At 44.4% G+C, this 22,853-nt stretch overlaps 1 protein-coding gene across 2 annotated transcripts in view; it reads left to right on the top strand.

The window, feature by feature from the left end:
- Positions 1-22,853, top strand: part of RFT1 (RFT1 homolog) — a 46,318-nt gene that overhangs the window by 5,262 nt on the left and 18,203 nt on the right. For both annotated transcript variants that reach the window (XR_009505892.1, XM_059939918.1), the window contains exons 3-10: positions 628-744; positions 2,174-2,363; positions 3,253-3,354; positions 6,761-6,898; positions 13,805-13,883; positions 18,549-18,599; positions 19,316-19,446; positions 20,610-20,754. Coding sequence is in view for 1 of the 2 variants with exons in the window: in XM_059939918.1 (XP_059795901.1) it covers positions 628-744; positions 2,174-2,363; positions 3,253-3,354; positions 6,761-6,898; positions 13,805-13,883; positions 18,549-18,599; positions 19,316-19,446; positions 20,610-20,754 (953 nt within the window). In the remaining variant the exon portion in view is untranslated. The remainder of the gene's footprint in view (positions 1-627; positions 745-2,173; positions 2,364-3,252; positions 3,355-6,760; positions 6,899-13,804; positions 13,884-18,548; positions 18,600-19,315; positions 19,447-20,609; positions 20,755-22,853) is intronic.

Here is a 22,853-nt window from a genome sequence, read left to right as displayed (position 1 = left end):
CAGGTACCTTAGCCCTGGGCCATCCTCCTTCTGGCTTCATCCAATCAGCTGCCTGTTGAGGAAGGGGAACTGTAGCTACTCTTTGCTAAGGTGCAGGAGGGTCCACCTAGGTAAGCCCGCCAGGGGGAACGTGGGCAAGCCTTGCCCATCTGGGTTGCAGCAGCCCCAGTAGTGGTTGCCAGCCTCATTGCCTGTGTTGAGATTCTCCACTCAATAGAGCCTTAGCTTCTTTCATAAGGGTCATTAGGTCACCAGTCTCAGGGTGGCCAAGAGGCCCTCTTGCTGTGTGGGGTCATATCTTGTCCTTTTTTCCTCCTTATGGTCAGAGCCACATCTCTGTATAGACACAAAGGCTGCAGGCTTTGGGGGCCTCTGTAGCAGTTTCTGTCCTAGGCATAACTCTCTGTAGGCACACGCTCATATGTCCCTTGTTTGGTTCCTAACTCTCCTACGGTATGGATCAGATTAGCTGGGGAGGGGGCTTCTGTAAGAAACCATTGCCCCCCGCCAATCACCACCAGTGATTTATGACCAAGACTTTTCCTCCTCCTGATTGCTGGCAAAATCCCAGAAGTTGTCTCTATGAAAAAACCAGATGTCATGTTGATTTCTGCTTTTCCTTTACAGGCTAACACTGCTTTACTCTACCACCATCTTCCTGGCCAGAGAGGCCTTCCGCAGAGCATGTCTGAGTGGCAGCACCCAGCGGGACTGGAGCCAGACCCTCAACCTCCTGTGGCTAACGTGAGTTGTGCTTTGGCCAGAGACAGTTTCACGGAGGCAAGTGTGATAAGTGTGAGAAATTAAACAGCAACACTTGCCTAAAGCTGAATAGTTTCCAGCTTGGGTTTTGCAGTGGGCTTCTGGGCCCTTGGCGTGGGACAGGAAGGGGAGAACATCTGTGTGAAGGAGCATCCCTGGCTGTTTTCTCTCTGGATGGCCAGGAGCCAGGAGGAAGCTCCGGGTAGGGGTTTCTGTGCCACGTTTCTAACCCCACTTCTACCCCCTTTGGAGGCTGTTTCTGCTATTTTGATTCCCGCTGGGCCTGTGCCATCTTTCTTATTCCCAACCTTTTTCCTTAGAGTGTTTTCTGCGCTTTTAACAGCCACTTATTATTTTTTGAAAGCCTTTTTAGGATTTCTTTGTATCTCTCCTCAATTTTGTTATGTTGATTTCAGTTCTGAGCCTTTTAGAATATTCTTGAGGACCAAGTACATCAGCTAAAAATTGTAATGGCTTTTCTGCAGTTCGATCCCTGCCGGGAGGGCTAGTGATTAAAATGGTTTCCCAGTCCTGCCCTTGCATAACTCCTTATTACCTCATGGAGATGACTGTCATAAGGGCTGGTAGGTGTTTATTTTATTAGAGGAATGACTGTTAGCCACCCAGTCATATTGAAGTGCTCTCTGGTCACACCTGAAGGGATACTGTGCACTGGACTACCAGTTATTTGAGGTACAAGGACCAGCTGTATACCATCCTTCAGTTATTCTAGTGCAAACAGCAGGCACTTCTGGGAGTTTTACTTACGAGTCATTGTAACACAGTGGAAAGGAGTGCAGGCTTTGGAGTTAGATCAGGATTGGGTCCTACTTCTGCCCTGAATAGCTGTCTATGACCTTGGCCAAATTACCCGATACTTGTCAGCCTTAGTTTCCTCATCTTTTAATTAATTAATTAATTAATTAATTAATTTTTGGCTGTGTTGGGTCTTCGTTTCTGTGCGAGGGCTTTCTCTAGTTGTGGCAAGTGGGGGCCACTCTTCATCACGGTGCGGGGGCCTCTCACTATCACGGCCTCTCTTGTTGCGGAGCACAGGCTCCAGACGCGCAGGCTCAGTAGTTGTGGCTCACGGGCCCAGTTGCTCCGCGGCATGTGGGATCTTCCCAGACCAGGGCTCGAGCCCATGTCCTCTGCATTGGCAGGCAGATTCTCAACCACTGTGCCACCAGGGAAGCCCCCTCATCTTTTAAATGGGGGTAATGACAGAGTATCATTGTGAGGAATCAGTGAGATAAAGGGGGTGAATCATATGCCTGGCACGTAGTAAGTGCCTGAATAAGTGGTAGCTATTTTTATTATGACTATATTTCTTTTCTGTTCAATGTTACTATTTTAATATATTTTTATTTTTATATTTAGCATATTAAGAGACATTTTTTCCCTTTTCTAGAGTCCCTTTGGGTGTGTTTTGGTCCGTGTTCCTGGGCTGGGCCTGGCTACAGTTGCTCGCAGTGCCCGATCCTGACGTCATCCCCCACTATGGAACTGGAGTGGTGTTGTTTGGGTTCTCGGCAGTGGTGGAACTTCTGGGAGAGCCCTTCTGGGTCTTGGCACAAGCACATATGTTTGTCAAGCTCAAGGTCAGTGTGCCTTCTGCTGTGAATGAGAAATGAGAAGAATAGGAGAAAGAGTGGTTTTTTTTTTTTTTTAATTTATTTATTTATTTATTTATTTTTGGCTGTGTTGGGTCTTCGTTTCTGTGCGAGGGCTTTCTCCAGCTGCGGCAAGCGGGGGCCACTCTTCATCGTGGTGCGCGGGCCTCTCACTGTCGCGGCCTCTCTTGCTGCGGAGCACAGGCTCCAGACGCGCAGGTTCAGTAGCTGTGGCTCATGGGCCTAGCCGCTCCGCGGCATGTGGGATCTTCCCGGACCTGGGCACGAACCCGTGTCCCCTGCATCGGCAGGCAGATTCTCAACCACTGCGCCCCTAGGGAAGCCCGAAAGAGTGGTTTTTAAAAAATGCTTTTATAGGAGAGAATGGTCTTTTCAGATTTGCATCTAAAAAAATATTTGGAAAAAGGTAACATGATCAGTTCAATTCATTCACTTGAGATTTGTCAGATGAGTTTGGTTGAAGTTTACCTCTGCTACACTATTAATGAAGAACAGGTTTTGTTAATAGGGAAGTTATTAGTGTAAATAAGAATTTAAAAGGACTTTTTCAGATTTTTCTAGTGATTCTATTTAGTTGTATACAAATATTAACTTATCATCTTTTAAGATATATTATTTGATACATACAAAAGAATATAGTGTGTAACATATATGTAAATCTTAAAGCACGATAATATACTGAAGGTCCATGAACCTACCACCCAACCCAAGAAGTAGAACATAATTAATACTGTGTCCAACCATATGCCCCACCCCTACCACCAGGGTAACCACTATCCCAGATTTTCTGGGATTCCTTTGCATCTTTAGTTTTTAATAATGTTTGTAAAGTGTACCCTTTACCATGGGTTTGCAGGTGATTGCTGAGAGCCTGTCAGTAATCCTCAAGAGCGTCCTGACAGCTTTTCTCGTGCTGTGTTTGCCTCACTGGGGACTGTATATTTTCTCTTTGGCCCAGGTAAGAGTTATGACTTTTAACTTTTGTATAATCTCTGTTTCTCCATCTGTTTTTTACTTCTTGTTTCTGTTACTCCGTGATTTACATTTGCAGTATTCATGCATGTGGAGAAGGCTGGAAGCTCTAGAAAGATGGTCTTGGCACTGCTTCTCCTCTGGCTGCCATTGTCCATCCCGCTGCATACACTGACACCACTGGTGTTTGTGGGGACCTGGTGAGGGCCACATCCGGCCTTGTTGGCAGACATAAAAGCTCCTTTATACATTCTGTGGGCAAGCCCAGCCCGTATCAAACTGATCTTTGATTGTCTGACAATCCTATGGAGGAGAGAAAAAGCAGTAAGGGGGTGGAGTGGGAATCAAATTGCATGTGTGTTATTTTCCCTGGATTTCAATCAGTTGTTTTCAGAATAGCAGGAAACTCTGCCAAGCCTGTTTTAAACTTAGATTGAAATCTCTCATAATTCAGAGGGTGTGAATCAAGTCATAGGAGGTACGTTTTCAGTTTTAGCAATTTTGGCTTCAATTCCATCTCATTTTCTAGTTCTAGTTCATATTTCTAGTTCTACTAAAAATGTAACTACAGTACTAATGCTAATTTAGAAAATGAAAAAAGATCATATAGTTATCAGACCATCTCATAGTACAAACTACTTTGTAATTTTTCTTAATGTATTGGAAGACAAGTTAAAATTCTTAGTAATGATTTATGTGAAAATGTTTCCCATGTCCTAGGCAAAAACTACAAATATTTCTGTGAAACACAGAAGAGCTAGATTTAAAATTATAGATTAAGAATGAGAATTGCTTCCTAAAAGCAGCTAGCTACAATTGCATATTTTAGAGAAGTTATCTCTGATTATTTTTGCCATGTTTTATTAGATCTAGAACTACAGTTCTCAACATTCATCATTGTTTGTGATTGGCTTTCCCTAATAGGATAGGAGGGCAGTAGAGATGCCCAGTTATTGGTTGACTCTTCTTGGGAAAGTTACTTGCATTATGACTTTCTCGTTGTCATAGTTCCCACCCAGGATACGTCATAGATCATAGGTCAGCTAGGCCAATTCTGAGTTTATTGACATCCTTATCATAAGATTTCTGAGAGCTCTTCTCTGGTACATTCTCTGTCAGTGTCTGTGGGAGAGGTCTAAGAGCCAACAGCACCTCATATCAGCAGGTGAGCCCCACCTATGGTGCTAGGATTCCCCTTTCTCCAACCTGCCTTCAGGTTCCTCCTTGAACTGCCCCTCTCCCCATGGCATCATAGCTCAAATAAAAGAGTCACTCTAGAATATATAAAGAAATCTTACATCTCAACAACAAAAAGACACACCATCCCAAAAGTGGGTCAAGGACTTGAATAGATATTTTTCCAAAGAAGATACACAAATAAATAGCCAGTAAGCACATGAAAAGATGCTCAACATCATTAGTCATTAGGCAAATGTAAATCAAAACCGCAATGAGATGCCACTTTACAGCAATTAGGATGGCAATTATCAAAAAGATAGAAAATAACAAACGTTGGTGAAGATATGGAGAAATTGGAACACTCATACATTGCTGGTGGGAATGTAATATGGTGCAGCTGCTGTGGAAAACAATTTGGCAGTTCCTCAAAAAGTTAAATGTAGAAGTGCCATATGATCCAGCAATTCCACTCCTAGGTATATACCCAAAAGAACTGAAGATGGGTGTTGAACAAAATTTTGTACATGGATGTTCATAGTAATACTATTCACAATAACCAAAAGGTGGAAACAACCCAAATGTTCATCATTTGATGAATGGATAAACAAAATGTGGTATATCTATAAAATAGAATATTATTCAGCATAAAAATGAAGTACTGATACAACATGGATGAACCTTGAAAACATGATACTAAGTGAAAGAAGCCAGACACAAAAGGCCACCTATTATATGTTTCCATTAATATGTAATGTCCAGAATAGGTGAGTCTGTAGAGACAGAAAGCAGGTTAGTGGTTGCCAGGGGCTGGGGGAATGGAGAGTGACTGCTTAATGGGTCCAGAATTTCCTTTTGGAGTAATGAAAAATGTTCTGGAATTAGATAATGGTGGTTATTGTACAACATTGTGAATGTACTAAAAGCCACTGTCATTATGTGCTTTAAAATGGTTAAAATGGTCAATTTATGTGACTTTTTCCTCAATTAGAAAAAGGGGAAGGGATCATGTAGTTAGGATATTCTGTAAAGAGGTTGTTGCTCTTCCCCAGGCTCTGGTCAGCAGGAAGATGGAGAGAGGCAGGGAAGGGGGCTAGAAAAGGGTGCTTGTTACAGAGGATGTTGGCATCAGGTGGTGTGGCTCCCCACAGCGCTGCTTGTGTCTTAAAGGGTTTGAGGCATGAAAGAAGGAGAGTGGATGGCGAGTCTGTCCTCAGGCATGGATGGGCGTGGAGAGCAGAGGAGCCTACACCTGCTAAACCCAGACTCCTCTTAGTGCGTTTACTAAAGGAGCAGCCTTGGTGTTTCCAGATTGAAAGTGGGGCCTGGAGGTCCCAGTACTTCTTAAGCTAGTGTGCACTGTTCTCAGGGGGAGAGGGGATAAGGGAGCTTATGAAAAGGGGCTCTTTAGGTTTTTTTTTTTCCCTGCGATGCCACGCAGCTTGTGGTATCCTATTGTAGTTCCCTGACCAGGGGTCGAACCTGGGTGCCCGGCATTGGAAGTGCAGAGTCCTGACCACTGGACTTCTAGGGAATTCCTGAAAAGGGTCTCTTTGGATACTCCTCCCCAACCTGCAGACAAAACCCCAGGCTGCTGCTTATGGCCAGAAGACATCTGTTTGTCCTAGATGGGAAGAGGAAGGGGTGGAGCCTCTTTGCACCCCGTCCCTCCCCATCCTGTAGTAGCTCTTGCCCTGCCCATGCACTGGGCAGAGAGGAGAGCCAGCAGCTCAATTCTGCTTTTTAATCATAATGTCACAGGTTTCTGGGGTTCATGGAAAATCCCCAGCCCTATATGATGGACAAGTCCCTGGATACTAGCACAGCCGGGACACATGGATTCTCACGGTGTTCTGTCTAGGTGGGAGAGCCATCCCTTTGTCCAAACACGAATCTTTGGAGAACGTATCTGACATTGCTGTGGTGGTTGTCCTAGTGGATGTCTGTCACGGAACTTATGTTCTGCCTGCCTGGAAGAACTTCTGTTCTCCCAGTCAGGTGAAGTGTTGTGACACCTTCCCTAGAGATGCTGCAATGGAGCTGGGTCATACTGAGTAGTGCTGTTTTCCAGAGGGTGAGGCATTGCTCCATAGAAAGTACAGTTAATTAAGACAGTTCTATTTCTTGACTGGCCTTTGAGGTCAAATCTATAGGTGTATCTTAATTATGCTTACATTAAAACAGTGTAATTTAAACCCATTATTTTCTTTTTTCAGCTTTTCTATACTGCAGTTCTCGTGCTCTGCTATGTTATTTATTTCACAAAGTTACTGGGCTCCCCAGAATCAGCCAAGCAACAAGTTCTTCCTGTCTCCAGAATGACAGATATGTTACCCAGTATTACGAGAAGTAGAGTAAGTAATGTATTTTGTCTGTTATCATTTTAATCACAGATGCTAGTTATCCTTGAGGGAAAGAAATGACAACCTTATTGCTTATTGTTATAATAATAAAGATAATTTGATAACTCATGTCTATGGAGTGCTTGTTATGTGCTCAGCCAGGGTTTCTAAATCTTGTCACTATTGACAATTTGGGCCAGATAATTTTTGTTGTGAGAGCTGTCCTTTGCATTGTAGGATGTTTAGCAGCGTTCTTGATCTTTACCCACTAGATACCAGGAGGTACCACCCCCGAGTTGTAACAACCAAAAATATCTCCAGACACTGTGGAGTGTCCCCCAGGGGACAGAATTGCCCCCAGTTGAAAATCACTCTGCCAGCCCCTGTGCTGGATGATTTACATACCTTATTTAATGCTTATAACAACTCTTTGGGGCTGACATTATTATTTCTATTTTAGCGTTGAGGAACTGAGGCTTAGCAACTAAATTACCTGCCCAAGGTGAGGGTCAGAGTGAGGACAGGAGCTGGAGTGGCATGAATCCCAGCAGAGCACAGGGCTCTCACCACTGTGCTCACTCTCTCTGTTCTGCTGCGTCTCTTGGTTTTTCCTGGGACTGACCTCCAGCACAGATAGTCTGGAGGGTGCTGACAAAGCAGGGAGGGCCCCTGCAGAGTTCCTTCGCCTAGTGTCAGGCTGCTCTCTCAGGTGATCCGCTTCACCACGTAAACCATTGAGGATTCCAGAGGCTGATGTGTGAGAGCAAGGCATAATCTCTTTCTACTCAACCCTTCAACTTTCAGTCCATTTGACTTTCATCTCCTGACTCTCGTGGGGTCAGTGCTAGTGTCTCTAGCCCAGGAGCCGTGCATGTGATGTCTTACCACATCGCCTCTGCACAGATGCTCTGTGACCTGCTCCATCTGGGCTGATGCGCTTTCCCTTTTTCTCGTACTTATTTGCTTTCTGGATGTGGTGCACTTAGTTGAGGTAAGGCTTCAGCTGGACTTCTCCTTATAGCTCTTTTGTGATTACTTGAAAATGTAATAAAGTATTTGGGACTTAAGTCTCAGAACTTAAGGAATCTTGTTATGCAACTTTTCAAGAAAAACGAGAAATTATGTAGCAAAGCCAGGTATGTTCTTATTTGTTGGATGAGAGTTCTCCATTCTGATCAACTAGATCTTACCTTTAACCTAAATCAACATGACAGTTTTTGGATACCATGGTGCTTTATCTTCAGGCCTAACAGATCAGGACTCCAGATCACTTCTCTTGCCTGGAGCTTCTGCTCCCTGCCCACAGAGCGGGTCTGAGAGTGCAGAAAAGTCCCCCTCCCTGAGCGCTCCCCAGGGCCCACCTGTACCAAGCCTGGCCAGCTTTTCATACTGGACCAGCGCCTGCACCCAGCAGTATTTTGGAAAGGAGCGTTTTTACTGTTAATACAGGCAAAGAGAGAGAGGATAAGGAAAAGAGTCTGACAAGTGTGTACTTAACCCTGTGACGGGCTCAGAACTCCAACCTTCAGTTTCCTTATCTGTCAAATGGGCATAATAAGAATACCTCCCTCCTAAGGTGGTTGTGAGAGCCAGATGAGATGGGGCATATAAGGTGCTTAACACTGTGGCCTGGCATGAGTGCACATCCATACGTGACAGCCCACACCATCACCAGCGTCTCGCTGCTGCTCTGAGAGCAGGAGTAGCTCCACTCGAGCATCCTAGCCAGGCAGACACTGATGACATTGCTGAGAGCTCAGCGGTTTCACCTGGCAGTCTGTCCCGAAAGTACCCATGCTCATGTTGTCAGGACAGAAGTCTTGACCTTAAGAAGGTTGGGTGTACCTGTCACACACGATGGTGGCAGCGTTCCTGCTGACAGAACACAGCCCCTGCTGGGTGTTCTCTGGGATACAGACACGTAGGAAGGTGACTGCTTAGCCTCAGGGAGCTTCCTATGCATTTGGGAGGCAGTAGATACAGATCTGAAGCCTGCAGGACTCTCTCCAGACCTCAGGGTCCTCACTTTTAAGGTGAGATTGTTGGTCTACACAACCCCTTAAAGACTTACAGAATTCTGTGAAAGTATTTGAACTTTGACAAAGAGCCGTTTGTAATAACTGCCATTGACTACACACTTACTCTGCGCCCGGCCTTAGGCTAAGTACTGTACTTGGACTTCTGTCCTTAATCCTCTTAGTAACCCTATGAGGTAAATACTATTGTCTCCCATTTTACAGGTGAGAAAACGGAGGTTCAGAGACATTAAGTGACGAACCCCAAATCACACAGCTGGCTTTGGACCCACTTCTCTCTAACTTCTGTCTGTGGAAAAACCTTAGTCTGTGTGTTTAACCTCTATGCTATGAAGCCTTCCAAAAGAAATTGGCTTATTGCCAAAAGTAATTATTTATTTACTTAAAGATTGGGAGGTTCCAGGTAGAACAATTCATTATTCAAGTTTACTTTTTTAAAGAGAAAAGAAATGAGACAAATCTGAATGCAGTGGATGACTACACCAGCGACATGCCTAACTCGACTCTCCAGAGCAGCTTTCTGCCCTGGGGGCTCCCTCCTACGAAACTGGTCAAAAAATTGCATTCACAATCAACTTGACCAAATTGGGAGATATCTTGCCTCCTCTTATAGAATTCCATCTTCTTTTTTTTTTTTAATTAATTAATTACTTTTTGGCTGCATTGGGTCTTCGTTGTTGTGTGTGGGCTTTCTCTAGTTGCGGTGAGTGGGGGCTACTCTTCGTTGTGGTGCGTGGGCTTCTCTTTGGGGTGGCTTCTCTTGTTGCGGAGCACGGGCTCTAGGCGCGCTTGCTTCAGTAGTTGTGGCTCACAGGCTCTAGAGCACAGGCTCAGTAGTTGTGGCGCGTGGGCTTAGTTGCTCCGTGGCATGTGGGATCTTCCTGGACAAGGGCTCGAAACCATGTCCCCTGCATTGGCAGGCAGATTCTAAACCACTGCGCCACCAGGGAAGTCCAGAATTCCATCTTCTTTAATGTTACTTATTTAGCCTTAAAATAATGACATCTGAAATAACGGCTGCCTTTTACATCTTTTCTATTCTTTGACACTTCTGAGTGATTTAATATGAGAGATCAGCTAATAGTCAAGTAAAGCTGAGGAATTTAACACAGCAAGCATGTACTAAGCAGTATCCTGTCTTAAGCACTGTACCAGGTGCCCTGAGCGGGGTCCCTGTGCTCAGAACTTGCACTGTGGTGGGGAGATAACATGTGTATTCTGCTAACTACACTGTGTGTCTAGTGTTAACAAGATAGAAGCACAGAGAAAGAACTGATGAATTCCATCTGCAAGTGTCAAGGAAGGCTTCATGGAGGAAGCTGCTTTTCAGCCGGGCCTTGACGCCTGGGCGGGCAGAGGCGAATGTGCACGTGTGGTAGAAATGAGCATTCGTGGCTGTAGGAAGGAAGAACATTTGCTCAGGGCCTGTTATGTGCCCATCACTGTGTTGGAATTGGGATTGCAGAGATGACTGGGTCCTTAGGTTTGTTGGACAGCTGGGGAGGGGAGAGGTGAGGAAGCAAAAGGGGGAAGGAGGTGATGGCGTGCTGGTCTAGAGCCGGGTAATAATGCCCTCAGTGCTGCCGGGTGCAATTCAAGGGCAGTGGAGCCTAATGAAAGGTTTTTGAACAGTACCATGGTCTAATTGCTGGTGTTGAGAAACTTACCATCTGTTACAGATTTATCATTTCTAGTTTTCTCTCATTCAATGCTCATACCAGCTCCAGGATATAGGACTTCTTATCCCACTTTGTAGGTGAGAAAACTGAGGCTTAGCAAAGTTAAGTATTTTGCCCATGGCCTTCGTAGTCCGTAAGTCAGGAGCTGTAGGGAATTCCCTGGAGGTCCAGTGGTTAGGACTCTGCGTTTCCACTGCAGGGGGCATGGGTTTGATCCCTGGTTGGGGAACTAAGATCCCACATGCCGCCGTGGCCCAGCCAAAAAAAAAAAGAAAAAAAGGGTAAGGAATGGGACTTCCCCAGTCTCACCCCTGGGTCCAGTGGGTGAGACTCCATGCTCCCAATGCAGGGGACCTGGGTTCAATCCCTGGTTGGGGAACTAGATCTCGCATGCATGCCGCAACTCAGAAGAAGCTGTCATGCCACAACGAAGATCCCTTGTGCTGCGACTAAGACCCAGCGCAGCCAAAATAAACAACAACAACAAAAAGTAAGGAGCTGTAGTTTGAGCCCCAGTCTCTGAGCTTGACTCCAAAGCCTGAGCCCTACCATGAGGAGAGAAAAGGTTGGAAGAAGATCAGGAGGAGGCAGTGGCAATCATCTATCACTTTTCAAGTGATGAGGACGGTGGAGGGTGGGTGGAAGCGGGAGCATGGACGAAGCCAGGGCAGTCGATAGCCCTGGAGCGAGAGGCAGAGGAAAGAGTGCTGTGTGGGGTGTGGAGGTGATGGAGGGCAGGGGACAGGACCGTGGCCCTGGTGACTCTTGTCAGTGTGGTAAAGATGCAGCTGGTTGGACCATTCTGAGTCAGAAGAGTTTGGGAAGTGGAAGAGTGACTCAGGTTAAAGCACAATGAGCCCCTGAGTTCTGATTCCAGACTTTCTCTGGAGGTACTGCCCATTACCTTTCCCCATCCGTACCTCAGTTTCTCCATCAGTACCGGGAGGCAGTGGAATGGCTTGTTGGTCACGGGATTCTGGAGAAATTCACAGCCCGTAGACCAGCTCAGCAGCTCAGCAATACCAACCTAGCTCTTGGGGAAGAGGCCTCTTTTGACCTTCCCAAGTGACAAATCCATTCAGAACAGAATGATAAAAGCCCGAAGAGTGCTTCTTTTTCTACCACTTAGCAGGTGCCTCTGAGAAGAAACCCAATCTCTGATCAGACTTCCTGCCTCTGTGTCCTTAATGAGTATTTTGGAGTTAGTAAGCAGTGTGGCCATTCCTTCCAAACCATGGGTCCATTTAAATTGAAGGCATTAGGAGAAAGGAATGCTCAAGTATAAGCTTGAAGATCAGATGCACTGTCATGATTTCACTCACCTAAAGAACTTTTTATTTATTTATTTTTAAAGAGCTCAGCCACCTTCCCAAATCAATTCATAGCCTAACAGCAAGTAGGCTTCACAAAAGCCTTGTGGGCCCGCTGTAACTGTTCATTTCCTTTGGAAAGAGCACAGTTACTGCTTTGCAGATCACACCTCTCGCCCCCTCCAGAGGACCACCTGGCATGGAGGGGGCAGACTGTGAGAGAGAGAAGGTGCTGTACCCAGGCTCCCCTGAAGCCAACTATGGGCAGGATCAGTGTACGAGGATGACATGGTCCACAGTGCCCCCTAGTGGTGTAGGGAGGTCTGGCGCTCTTTGTTCTGGGGAAAGGAAATGCCCAATTTCCTTCTCACTGAGGAAAATTTCCTCCTGGACTAGAGCTACCCCTGGCATTCAGCTCCAGGTCCAATGATGCACTGAAGTCAGTGTGGTTTGGCAGGATTCAGAACTGTCCTCCAAATCCGGAAGAAAGGTTCTGAAACCAAAGGGTGAGGAGATTTGAGGACTGGAAATGACCCTTGCTTTCAAAGGGTACTCTGGACTTGCCCTGTCCTAAATGGTAATGTGGACAGGGCAATGTGGCTACAGAGCATTTGGAATTGAGATGAGCTGTAAGTGCACTCAATACACAGTGGATTTCAAAGAATTAATATAAAAAATATGAAATGCTTCTAGTATTTCTTTTCATGTTGCAATGATCGTATTTGGGGTCAAATCAAATATATTAAAATGAATTTCACCTGTTTCTTTTTACTGTTCACTGTAGGCTGCTAGAAAATTTAAAATCATATATATGGCATACATTATATTTCTACACAGATGGGCTTTGGGCCAAGAGCAGGGGCCCATGTGACTGGGACAGGTTCTACGCCTGCCTTTGGGCCAGCTTCCATAGCTAAAGTCGACCTTTTAGAGAGGTGAGGTGGGCTTGGCCTTGTGATTCACCCCTTTCCTCCTAAATAGCCCCCTGAAATCCCACCTTTCAAAAGTCATCAACTGAGTTAATAAGAACTTTCCAAAATGCAGGTACCCTGAGAATAAGAACCTAACACCTAAACTGAATATTCTGGAATCCCAGGATGCCTTCATGTTTGAGGAGGGGCCCCTAGAAGGAACTGGGAGGAAGTAGAAAAAAAGAAGTCATGTCCAGCTAGCTTGCCCCTCTCCTGCATTTTGTGGTCAGCTCTCTGGCTTTGAGGCTACCTGTCTCTTACAGGTTGACCTCTGCCCTTCCTAAGCATTTTCTTCCTTCTTACCCTCCTTGTCCCTAGGAAATGGGCGGTTTGGTGCTCCCCCTGAGAGTTTTAGAAGAGCCATATCAGAAGTTTGTTTTTTGTTTTTGTTTTCCTTTTCTCTGTCGTTCCAATTCTATGTGGTTTAACTGACCTGGAAGGCCTTACTTTCTTTTGAAATATACAAGCCAAGCTCATATGCTTTCTGTAAAGGGACCCTGGCTGGCTAAATAGAGCACTAAGATGTACATTGAGCAGACTTTGCCCTGCAGCTTGGCATGCTTCAGACGTCTTTTAAGGAAAGAACTGACTGTGAGCTGTGTGTGTTCCATGTGGTCAGCTTACTCTCTGGGCAGCAGCAAGGGGACAGCACAATTCTTCAGGGGTCTCAGTGAATGAATCTTGGGCAGGCCCTACAGGGAGGCTCTTCCACCCAGAGACTTTGTCTTCACATTTAGGAATGTAAGTTCTTTGCCAGTATTTGTTGAATGTCTTCTGTGTGCTTAGCAGTAAATGAAAAATTAGTGGGGACTATCCAAATTGGGATTTAGAGACCAAACTGAGTTTGCCTCTCATGTAGTATTATTGTATTCTTAGACTTGGAATACCTGGAGTTTTTGTTTTGTTTTGTTTTTTCTTCTAGGCTTTTGTAAATTCGGAAGAGGCTAAATTGACTTGGAGTTTCTTCAAACAGTCTTTCTTGAAACAGATTTTGACAGAAGGTAAGTAAAAGTTCTCTCTGAGCAGTCAGGAAGCCAAGTATCAGCCAGGGGATTCCATAGAACTGCTGATTGCCTAGATGCAGACCACCTGCTGCCTAGAGCCCCCAGGGCAGAGGACCCTCAGAAATGGGAGTTTTTTAAACAAGGAGAGGAAAACTAACATTTATTTAATTTGATACTTCAGTTGTCTAATTTAAATCTCCCCACAGCCTTGTAAGAAAGATATTGTCCCCATTTATTATGGATGAGGAAACTGAGGGTCAGTGAGGTTACATAACTTCTGCAGGAATGAGGAGCAATTTAATTTGAATCCAAGTCTAACTCCAGAACCCATGTTAACAGCGTTTAAACAAATGTATTATAAAAATATTATATCAATTACAGAAAGTTTGGAAAATACAGAAAACTATCTGTAATCTCATTTTCCTAACTTTTTATACACTTCTTTTTCTGCACTTTTTAAGAACCAGGTTTTTCTCATTTTATTTTCTTTAACAATAAAATTCACCTGTGGGATAGTTTGGTCGGCCTTCCAACTTCTCGGGACTTTCTAGTTTAACAGTGACAGAGCTCTGAAGCAGAGGGCAAGCCAGGAGCTGAAAGTATATGTAATTTTTCTATATATATGTATTGGTTTATTTATACCCAGCTTTAGTTCAAAGAATGAGATTGGAGGTGGCTATAAGCTGCTGAAGGTAGTAGTTTCTCTCTATAAATTTCGTGTGTCTGTACATCTATATATCTATTACTGAACGTGTTTCTAAATCGTTTCAAAAATTACCTTTTAATTATGAAAATAATATAACCCCATTACAAGAATTTTGGAAAATAGAAAAGTTTCCTATAATTCTAGTATTCTAATACAAACATCATTATTATTATCTTGTTGTTTTTCCTTTTCCACCTTCTTTATTTTATTCATTATGCTTCCAAAGGGAAGTAACTTCCCCTAAGCCTCACTTTCCGCGTATGTGAGTTAAAGGATAGGACCAGGAGGCGCCTGAGGGCTCCCTGAACTTTGCGAATGGATGTTTCTAGCCTGAGCCCATAACGCTGCCATTACAGAAGTGAAACTGTTCATAGGACTTCTGGAGGAAGTAAAGGTCAGAAGCCTTCAGAGAGCTGAGTGAAGGTGCCTTAATGCTAAGTTTCTTGAGAGCAGCGAGTGTGCTGTTCACCACTGTCTCCGTGGCACCCTGCCAGGCCTGGCACATGATAGGTATTCAGCAAGTATTTTTTGATAAAGAACGGTACTGTAGTGAAATTGTATATTGTGATAGTTCCCATTATTGTTAGAACAGGCAAAACAATGGAGGGAGTTTTGGGGAGGGGTGTTACTTAAATGCACTTTTTTTTCCTCCTGAAGTTTAAAGGACAGTTTGAATGAGTTGAGGAATGGTCCTAAGTTGGTTGCAAGCAGTGGCCCTAAGTTGGTTGTCTAGACTGCAGTGGCTAGACGTGTTTGCAGTGGCAGGTATCAGCCACACACTCAAGCCTCCCAAGCTGGGTCTGCTCCATGGTTGGGCCGTCCTGACCTGGCTGGCAGAGGGCCCTTAGGGACTTTCCAGGGCCTCCCTCTCTGTGGCTGTGAAGTAAAGAAGGGGCTTGACAAGGACACCCAGATTCTTCTTCTCTAAAAACTACAGCTCTAAAAGATTTGAAATCATTTATTGTTATAGCAAAAATGTGTGTGTGTGTATATGTGAGTGTATATAGTATATGTGTGTGTATGTGTGTGTGTATGTGTGAGTGTATATAGTATATGTGTATGTGTGTGTGTATGTGAGTGTATATAGTATATGTGTATGTATGTGTGTGTATGTGTGAGTGTATATAGTATATGTGTATGTATGTGTGAGTGTATGTGTGAGTGTATATAGTATATGTGTATGTGTGTGTATATAGTGTATGTGTATGTGTGTGTATGTGTGTGTATATAGTATATGTGTATGTGTGTGTGTATGTGTGAGTGTATATAGTATATGTGTATGTATGTGTGTGTATGTGTGAGTGTATATAGTATATGTATATGTGTGAGTGTATATAGTAATGTGTATGTGTGTGTATATGTGTGTATATAGTATATGTGTATGTGTGTGTGTATCTGTGAGTGTATATAGTATATGTGTATGTGTGTATGTGTGAGTGTATATAGTATATATGTATGTATGTGTGTGTATGTGTGAGTGTATATAGTATATGTGTATGTGTGAGTGTATATAGTATATGTGTGTGTATGTGTGTGTATATAGTATATGTGTATGTGTGAGTGTATATAGTATATGTGTATGTATGTGTGAGTGTATATAGTATATGTGTGTGTGTATGTGTGAGTGTATATAGTATATGTGTATGTATGTGTGAGTGTATGTGTGAGTGTATATGGTATATGTGTGTGTGTATGTGTGAGTGTATATAGTATATGTGTGTGTGTGTATGTGTGTGTATGTGTGTATATAGTATATGTGTATGTATGTGTGTGTATATAAATGCTGTTACTTTCTGCCCCCACATTTCCTAAACACTGTGTGTCAGGTGCTGAGAATACACAGATGAATGAGGAACAGGCCGTGGCCTCAAGGAGCTCATTCTCCCCCAGAGACACAGGCATTTGTGTGGTTAACTCTGATACAGGGCTGTGAGGGGCTGTACTTGGAAATGCCAGCTCATTCGCCAGACATCTCTTGAGTGCTGTTTAATTTCCTGGAGCTCTGCTAGGCAGCCAGGGGCACGGAGATGACTGAGACATGGTTCCTGCCCTCAGGGAGCTCACAGAACGTGGGAGGGAGAGGCCTTTTGTGCCAGAACCCAAGGAAGTCCCTGAAGAAAAGTCATTGCAGGTGGTGAGAATACCAACAGCTGAGGCTGGGAACACCGGCCCAGCCTGACTCAGAGCAGCTGGAGGGGCTAAAACCTCCATGTAGGGTGTAGCAGAGGATAACAGTGTGATGGTGGGAGGTGGGGGTGAGGTTGGTGAAGGGAGGCCAAAAAGATAGCTTGGGGTAAGTTTATAAAAGGCCTCAAGGGCTTCCCTCGTGGCGCAGTGGTTAAGAATCTGCCTGCCAATGCAGGGGACATGGGTTCAAGCCCTGGTCCGGGAAGATCCCACATACCACAGAGCAACTAAGCCCGTGCGCCACAACTACTGAGCCTGCGCTCTAGAACCCACGAGCCGCAACTGCTGAGCCTGTGCGTCACAACTACTGAAGCCCGCGCGCCTAGAGCCCATGCTCCGCAATAAGAGAAGCCATCGCAGTGAGAAGCCCACGCACTGCAACAGAATAGCCCCCACTCGCCGCAACTAGAGAAAGCCCGCGCGCAGCAACGAAGACCAAACACAGCCAAAAATAAATAAATAAAATAAATAAATTTATAAAAAATAATAATAATAAAAAAATAAAAGACCTCAAATGCAGAATCAAGGCGCTTGGACTTTTTGCAAACACCACAGAGCCATTCAAAGTTGTGAAAGCAGGGATTGACTTAAGATCTGTATTTGCAAAAGCTGGAACTGTTAGTGGTGAGGATGGATCAGAGCAGAGCAGAGGTATAGATGGGAACTAGTGCAGTCCCTGAGGGCCCGTGCCTGGGAAGACTTGCAGAGGTCCCTGCCACAAATGCAGTGGCTGGGAGATTGTAGGCAGGGAAGGGCTTGAAGAGGGACTTAAGATCACATTGCTTCTCGTCTCTTAATATTGCTTTCCTCTTTGAGCAAGTTGCTAGGAGGTGAGAGTTGGCCCTTCAGAGCTATGGACACTCTTCAGTGCCCCACCTCCATAGTGGTCAGTGCTTTCCACTCACAGATAATAAGAACATTCATGGAAGTTGGGGGTGGGGAATAGGGCTCTGGGCTGGTGTCTTCACCTTGAAAGCATTAGACTGTCTTGAATTGTGAACTTGGGCTCCAGGGAAATGCCAGCCTCCACGGAGCTTTATCCACCCAGAGAGGAAACTTTTGATGAGTCTGTGCACTTAATCATGGACCTTTCATTTCACAGAATTTATGCTCAGATTATCTGACCTCCCTGAAAACTTGAGATAATCATTTTCATCATTAACATTTTAGTAACTCCTCATACTTTTTAAAAAACTTATCAGACTGGTTTTATTGATTTTTGTTTTTTTGTTTTTATTTATTTATTTATTTATTTATGGCTGTGTTGGGTCCTCGTTTCTGTGCGAGGGCTTTCTCCAGTTGCGGCAAGTGGGGGCCACTCTTCATCGCGGTGCGCGGGCCTCTCACTATCGCGGCCTCTCCTGTTGCGGAGCACAGGCTCCAGACGCGCAGGCTCAGTAGTTGTGGCTCACGGGCCTAGTCGCTCCGCGGCATGTGGGATCTTCCCAGACCAGGGCTCGAACCCGTGTCCCCTGCATTGGCAGGCAGACTCTCAACCACTGCGCCACCAGGGTAACCCCTGTTTTGTTTTTAATTTAACTGGTTTGGAAATTTGTTGTCAGTAAAGCCCCCTGCACTTTCCAAATTGTTATTATTTTGAGATTATTTGAAATCAACATTAGGACAAGGAACATGTCTTCAACTGATTACTTAATTTTTCTTCTTTGAGAGTATTTACCAACTGGAAGAGATGATAGACAATAAAAGAAAAGGAAAGAAGAAAATACTGTACATTTGAAATGCTAATTAGTTTGCTTTTCCATTTACAGGGGAGCGGTATGTGATGACATTTTTGAACGTGTTAAATTTTGGGGATCAGGGTAAGATGAAATTCTGTATTGTTTTAATTAAAGATGAACTATTAGTAGACACTTTCTCATATTTTTCTCTGCAGTTTGATACATTTAATGAAAAAATGAACCTGAAGATTATTTTTTAAAAAAAGATTATAAGAAATGAATCCTGAAGATTAAAAATTGTAGGTCTTTATAAATATATATTTGACTATCCCCTCTCATGTGACGTGGGTGGCAAGTTCTCTTTTGAGATTCTCTGCCCTTACCCTGCTTTCTGCAGAGCTCTGGTGCTCATTTTGGGGGCCAAAGGGTGCTAAGGGAAAAGGGAGCTCATTGCAGTCACAAAGATTTGCTCCATGTTTGTGTGGCTAGATAGGTCTTAATATTTTTTTCATACTTATTTTTGAATATAATCCCAAAGTAGTGGAAATAAAAAGAAAAAAAATCAACTTGGCATTAATGACTTTTATAAAAAAATGCTGGTGATGGAAATGTTCTGTATCTTGACTGTATCCATGTCAGTTGTGATATTGTGCTATAGTTTTGCAAGAATTTACAGTTTGGGGAACTGGGTAAAGGGTACGTGGATCTCTCTTTTCTTTCTTACAACTCCATGTGAATCTATAATTATCTCAAAAACTTTAATTTAAAAAATTAAATTAGAAAAAATTTTAATGGTGCTATAAAAATTCAAATAGAAAAGCCAATACGATTGTTATTTCTTCCTTTTTGTTTTGTAGGCGTGTATGATATAGTGAATAATCTTGGCTCCCTTGTGGCAAGATTAATTTTCCAGCCAATAGAAGAGAGTTTTTATATATTCTTTGCTAAGGTGCTGGAGAGAGAAAAGGATGCCACACTTCAGAAGGAGGTAGTCTTGGTTCTCACGTCACCATCTCCCAAGTGAAATCTCTGTCTATGCGCAGGATAAACAGACAGAAACGTGGAACTATCTGTTCCCCTCTGTTAGATCTGAAATTTTCTTCTCGTTTTCATTCTTCTATCACATTCTGAATGATGGCAGGACCCTGAGCTCACTTCTTCTTTCACAGCCTCTCCTTTCCCCCCTGACCAGCCCTTCTTTTTCACCCTTTGTCCTTCTTTGTGACCTTATTCTTGTCCCAGCCCTCTCAGAACTCTCTGCGGCTGTCCCCAGTGCAGCGAGCGCAGACCTCCTTCCATGGTCTAGTCTTAGGTGTAAGAATGAGGTTGCCTCCCCCATCCTCAGATTCTCAAGTACAAAAGATGAGCCGAAGGATGCAGAGACCGGGTCAAGGCTAACTGAGGGTGCAGGGAGGAAAGCATGTGGGCATTTGGTCTCGCTCACCAACATGCGGGTTTAAGGTCTCGCTCGCTTAAACAACTTAAGAAGTTGTTTAGCTTCTTAAGGACTGTGACATCCCCAGAGCTCCATTCTGACTCTGAGAATCAATATACTCCGGCCAGTAAAAACAGAAGAGATTTTAATCCTGGAGTATTTGGTTGTAGAAACTTCCCTTTTCCTAGAACCATTGAAAATGTCTGTCTTAGAATTAGAAGCAAGCTAAGTCGGCCTCTTACATCTCTTAGAAGACATTTTGCAAAATGCAGTTTATGCACAGTATTTCAAAATGAGCTAATCTGGTTCTCAGACTGATTTAGGAATGTTTTCCTAAGTGTAGATTCCAGGAACATCAGGGTTTGGAGTTGTTTGTCAGGAGAAGCACGCTGACAAAGCTAGCTAGCAATGTAAAAACTCATCCATTTAAGAATAAATGTCAGAGGGGGAAGTGAGTGTTTCCTAGGCAACATTTGAGATAGTTTATCCTAAATTAGTTAAAAACTAACCCTCCCCTGCACTGCCTAAGGAGGTACACTTTGTCTTTTTCCCTCCATTCTAATTGACATAGAAACAAACCCAGGCTACAGAAAAGCAGTGATGGCCCTCAGCAGTTAAAAGAGTGATCTGTAAAACAGCAAAGGGAGAAAGTCAGATGTGAAGTTTTTCTTTAGCTCATGATTCATCCCACTTCCTTCCCTCTCCCCCGGCCCAAGGAGGATGTTGCTGTGGCCGCTGCGGTTTTGGAGTCCCTGCTAAAGCTGGCCCTGCTCACTGGCCTGACCATCTCTGTTTTCGGCTTTGCCTATTCTCACCTGGCTTTGGACATCTATGGAGGGGCCATGCTTAGCTCAGGATCAGGTATGCACAAGAGGTTTTTCCAGATCTGTTCTAATTTCCAAACCGAAATATTTAGAAGAGTCTTACAAAATTCAAACACGCGACTGACGTGTGTCAGTGTAGGGAAAATTGCCGGTAGCTGGGGCACCTGAGGTCAAACCAAATCAGGGTGCAGTTGGAGCTTTGGCACCAGGTCGATCAGTCCCGCAACCTCACTTGGAGCAGTTGTTATGAATCCTTGGCTTTCCTCTCAGCCCTAAAATGTGTTTTGCCGATTGCTTCCCTGTGCTCCCTCTGGGGTAAGCGAGGAAGGCAGAGAGCAGGCGCTGATGAGTCTCCGCTTGGTACTAAACACATCTGAAGACAGTAAATGCCACATAAATCTCACGGCCTGATGCATAAAAGCCTCCGAAGGATAACCCAGAGCCATTTGCAGAGAATGAAATTGATCTCGGCAAATAAAGTGGTATATTTAATCCAGTGACTCTTGGGTTTTGAAGGAGAAAAGTATTGAATGTGTCTGACTTTGAAACACTTGGTGCCCAGGCCACTGGGCATCTCACAGCATCGCTGGGGCCTGGGAACTTCACCAGTTTCAAAATGCGCTGGGTTGTGGGGTGGCAATCCATTTGGAGTGTTTCATCTTGGGTTTAGCAAAGATGTTTTTAATTCCTCAGGTCACTAGACAAGGACCCTGAAGACTTCTTTCTGCTGCCCTATCTCAAATGTAAAGGGCCTTCTCCAGTGCCATTTTACAAGGTCACTGGCATGTTTTAGTCTCCACTATAATGGGCCCAAACTTTTAGTATTAGGGGAAGAAGGGCCGAGTTTCTGCTTGACAGCAAAGGTTGTTAAGTTTGGAGAAACACCTGCCATGAAACCAATGACGTGGTTTGCTGCTGCCTGGGTCAGGCAACTGCACGGAGGCCCGCATTAGGAAGCCATTAGCAAGTCAGTGTGCAGAGAGCGAGACAGGCTATTTCACAGCAGCTCTGCCCCTTTGGAAAGGTAGTTACCAAGGAGCAGCCTTTGTAATGCAACCACAGGACAATGCCACGAGGAAAGGGCTGTCCCATCCATGTAATGTTCACTTGCTGGATTCGTTAATCATAGAAGATATATCAACAAACCATTGTCATTGTGTGGTCCTTTTACTCAAGTGAGATGCTGGTACCAGTCTTGAGAATTTAAAAGGATCAGTGTTAGTTGATTTCTAAGGTAATAAATTCTATCTCTGATGGTTTATGTCAGAGTCATTAATAATTTTATTTATTTTTTATTTTTAATTTATGTATTATTATTTCTTATTTTTGGCTGCATTGGGTCTTCGTTGCTGCACGCAGGCTTTCTCTAGCTGCGGCGAGCGGGGGCTACTCTTCGTTGCAGTGCGCGGGCTTCTCACTGCGGTGGCTTCTCTTGTTGCGGAGCACGGGCTCTAGGCACACGGGCTTCAGTAGTTGTGGCTTGAGGGCTCAGTAGTTGTGGCTCACGGTCTCTGGAGCGCAGGCTCAATAGTTGTGGCACACGGGCTTAGTTGCTCTGTGGCACATGGGATCTTCCCAGACCAGGGCTCGAACCCGTGTCCCCTGCATTGGCAGGCGGATTCTCAACCACTGCGCCACCAGGGAAGCCCCAGAGTCGTTAATAATTTTAGACTCAAAAAGGTATCCTCTCTGTCTCATCTTCAGAGAGAGAAGAGTCTTGAGAGTGGTCTGGTTTCTCAGTCTCTGAAAAGGATGTGTGGTTTGGTGTAGCCGCTGCAGGATCTTTAGGACCCTTGTCATCTCTTGCCTGGCTCAGGCCTCCATCAGCATCCCTGTCCTGGCAAGTTCTTCCAGCATTTGTCTCCTCATTGCAACTGCTTCTCATTTTGACCAAACTTCCAGTTCTCTGTGCCTCTGGGAGGGTCATTTTGTCTCCCCAGAGTGCCTGTCGGCTTTCCTTCCCTTGTCTGCACTCCACCCATCTTCTCCTTGCCCTACTCCTGACTCCTCGGACTAGTGCTGCATATCCGAATGCCTTTCCTGTGCCAGAAACCATTAACACTGCTGCTCTCCGCCCCCCACCATAGTCTTTTTTGTTCCCTTAAAACTACCTCACAAAACTTGACTTTCTCCAGA

Source organism: Balaenoptera ricei, chromosome 11 (genome assembly GCF_028023285.1).
Source record: "Balaenoptera ricei isolate mBalRic1 chromosome 11, mBalRic1.hap2, whole genome shotgun sequence".
Classification (NCBI taxonomy): domain Eukaryota; kingdom Metazoa; phylum Chordata; class Mammalia; order Artiodactyla; family Balaenopteridae; genus Balaenoptera; species Balaenoptera ricei.
Note: the sequence above shows the minus strand (reverse complement) of the source record. Positions and strands in the feature narration are given on the sequence as shown.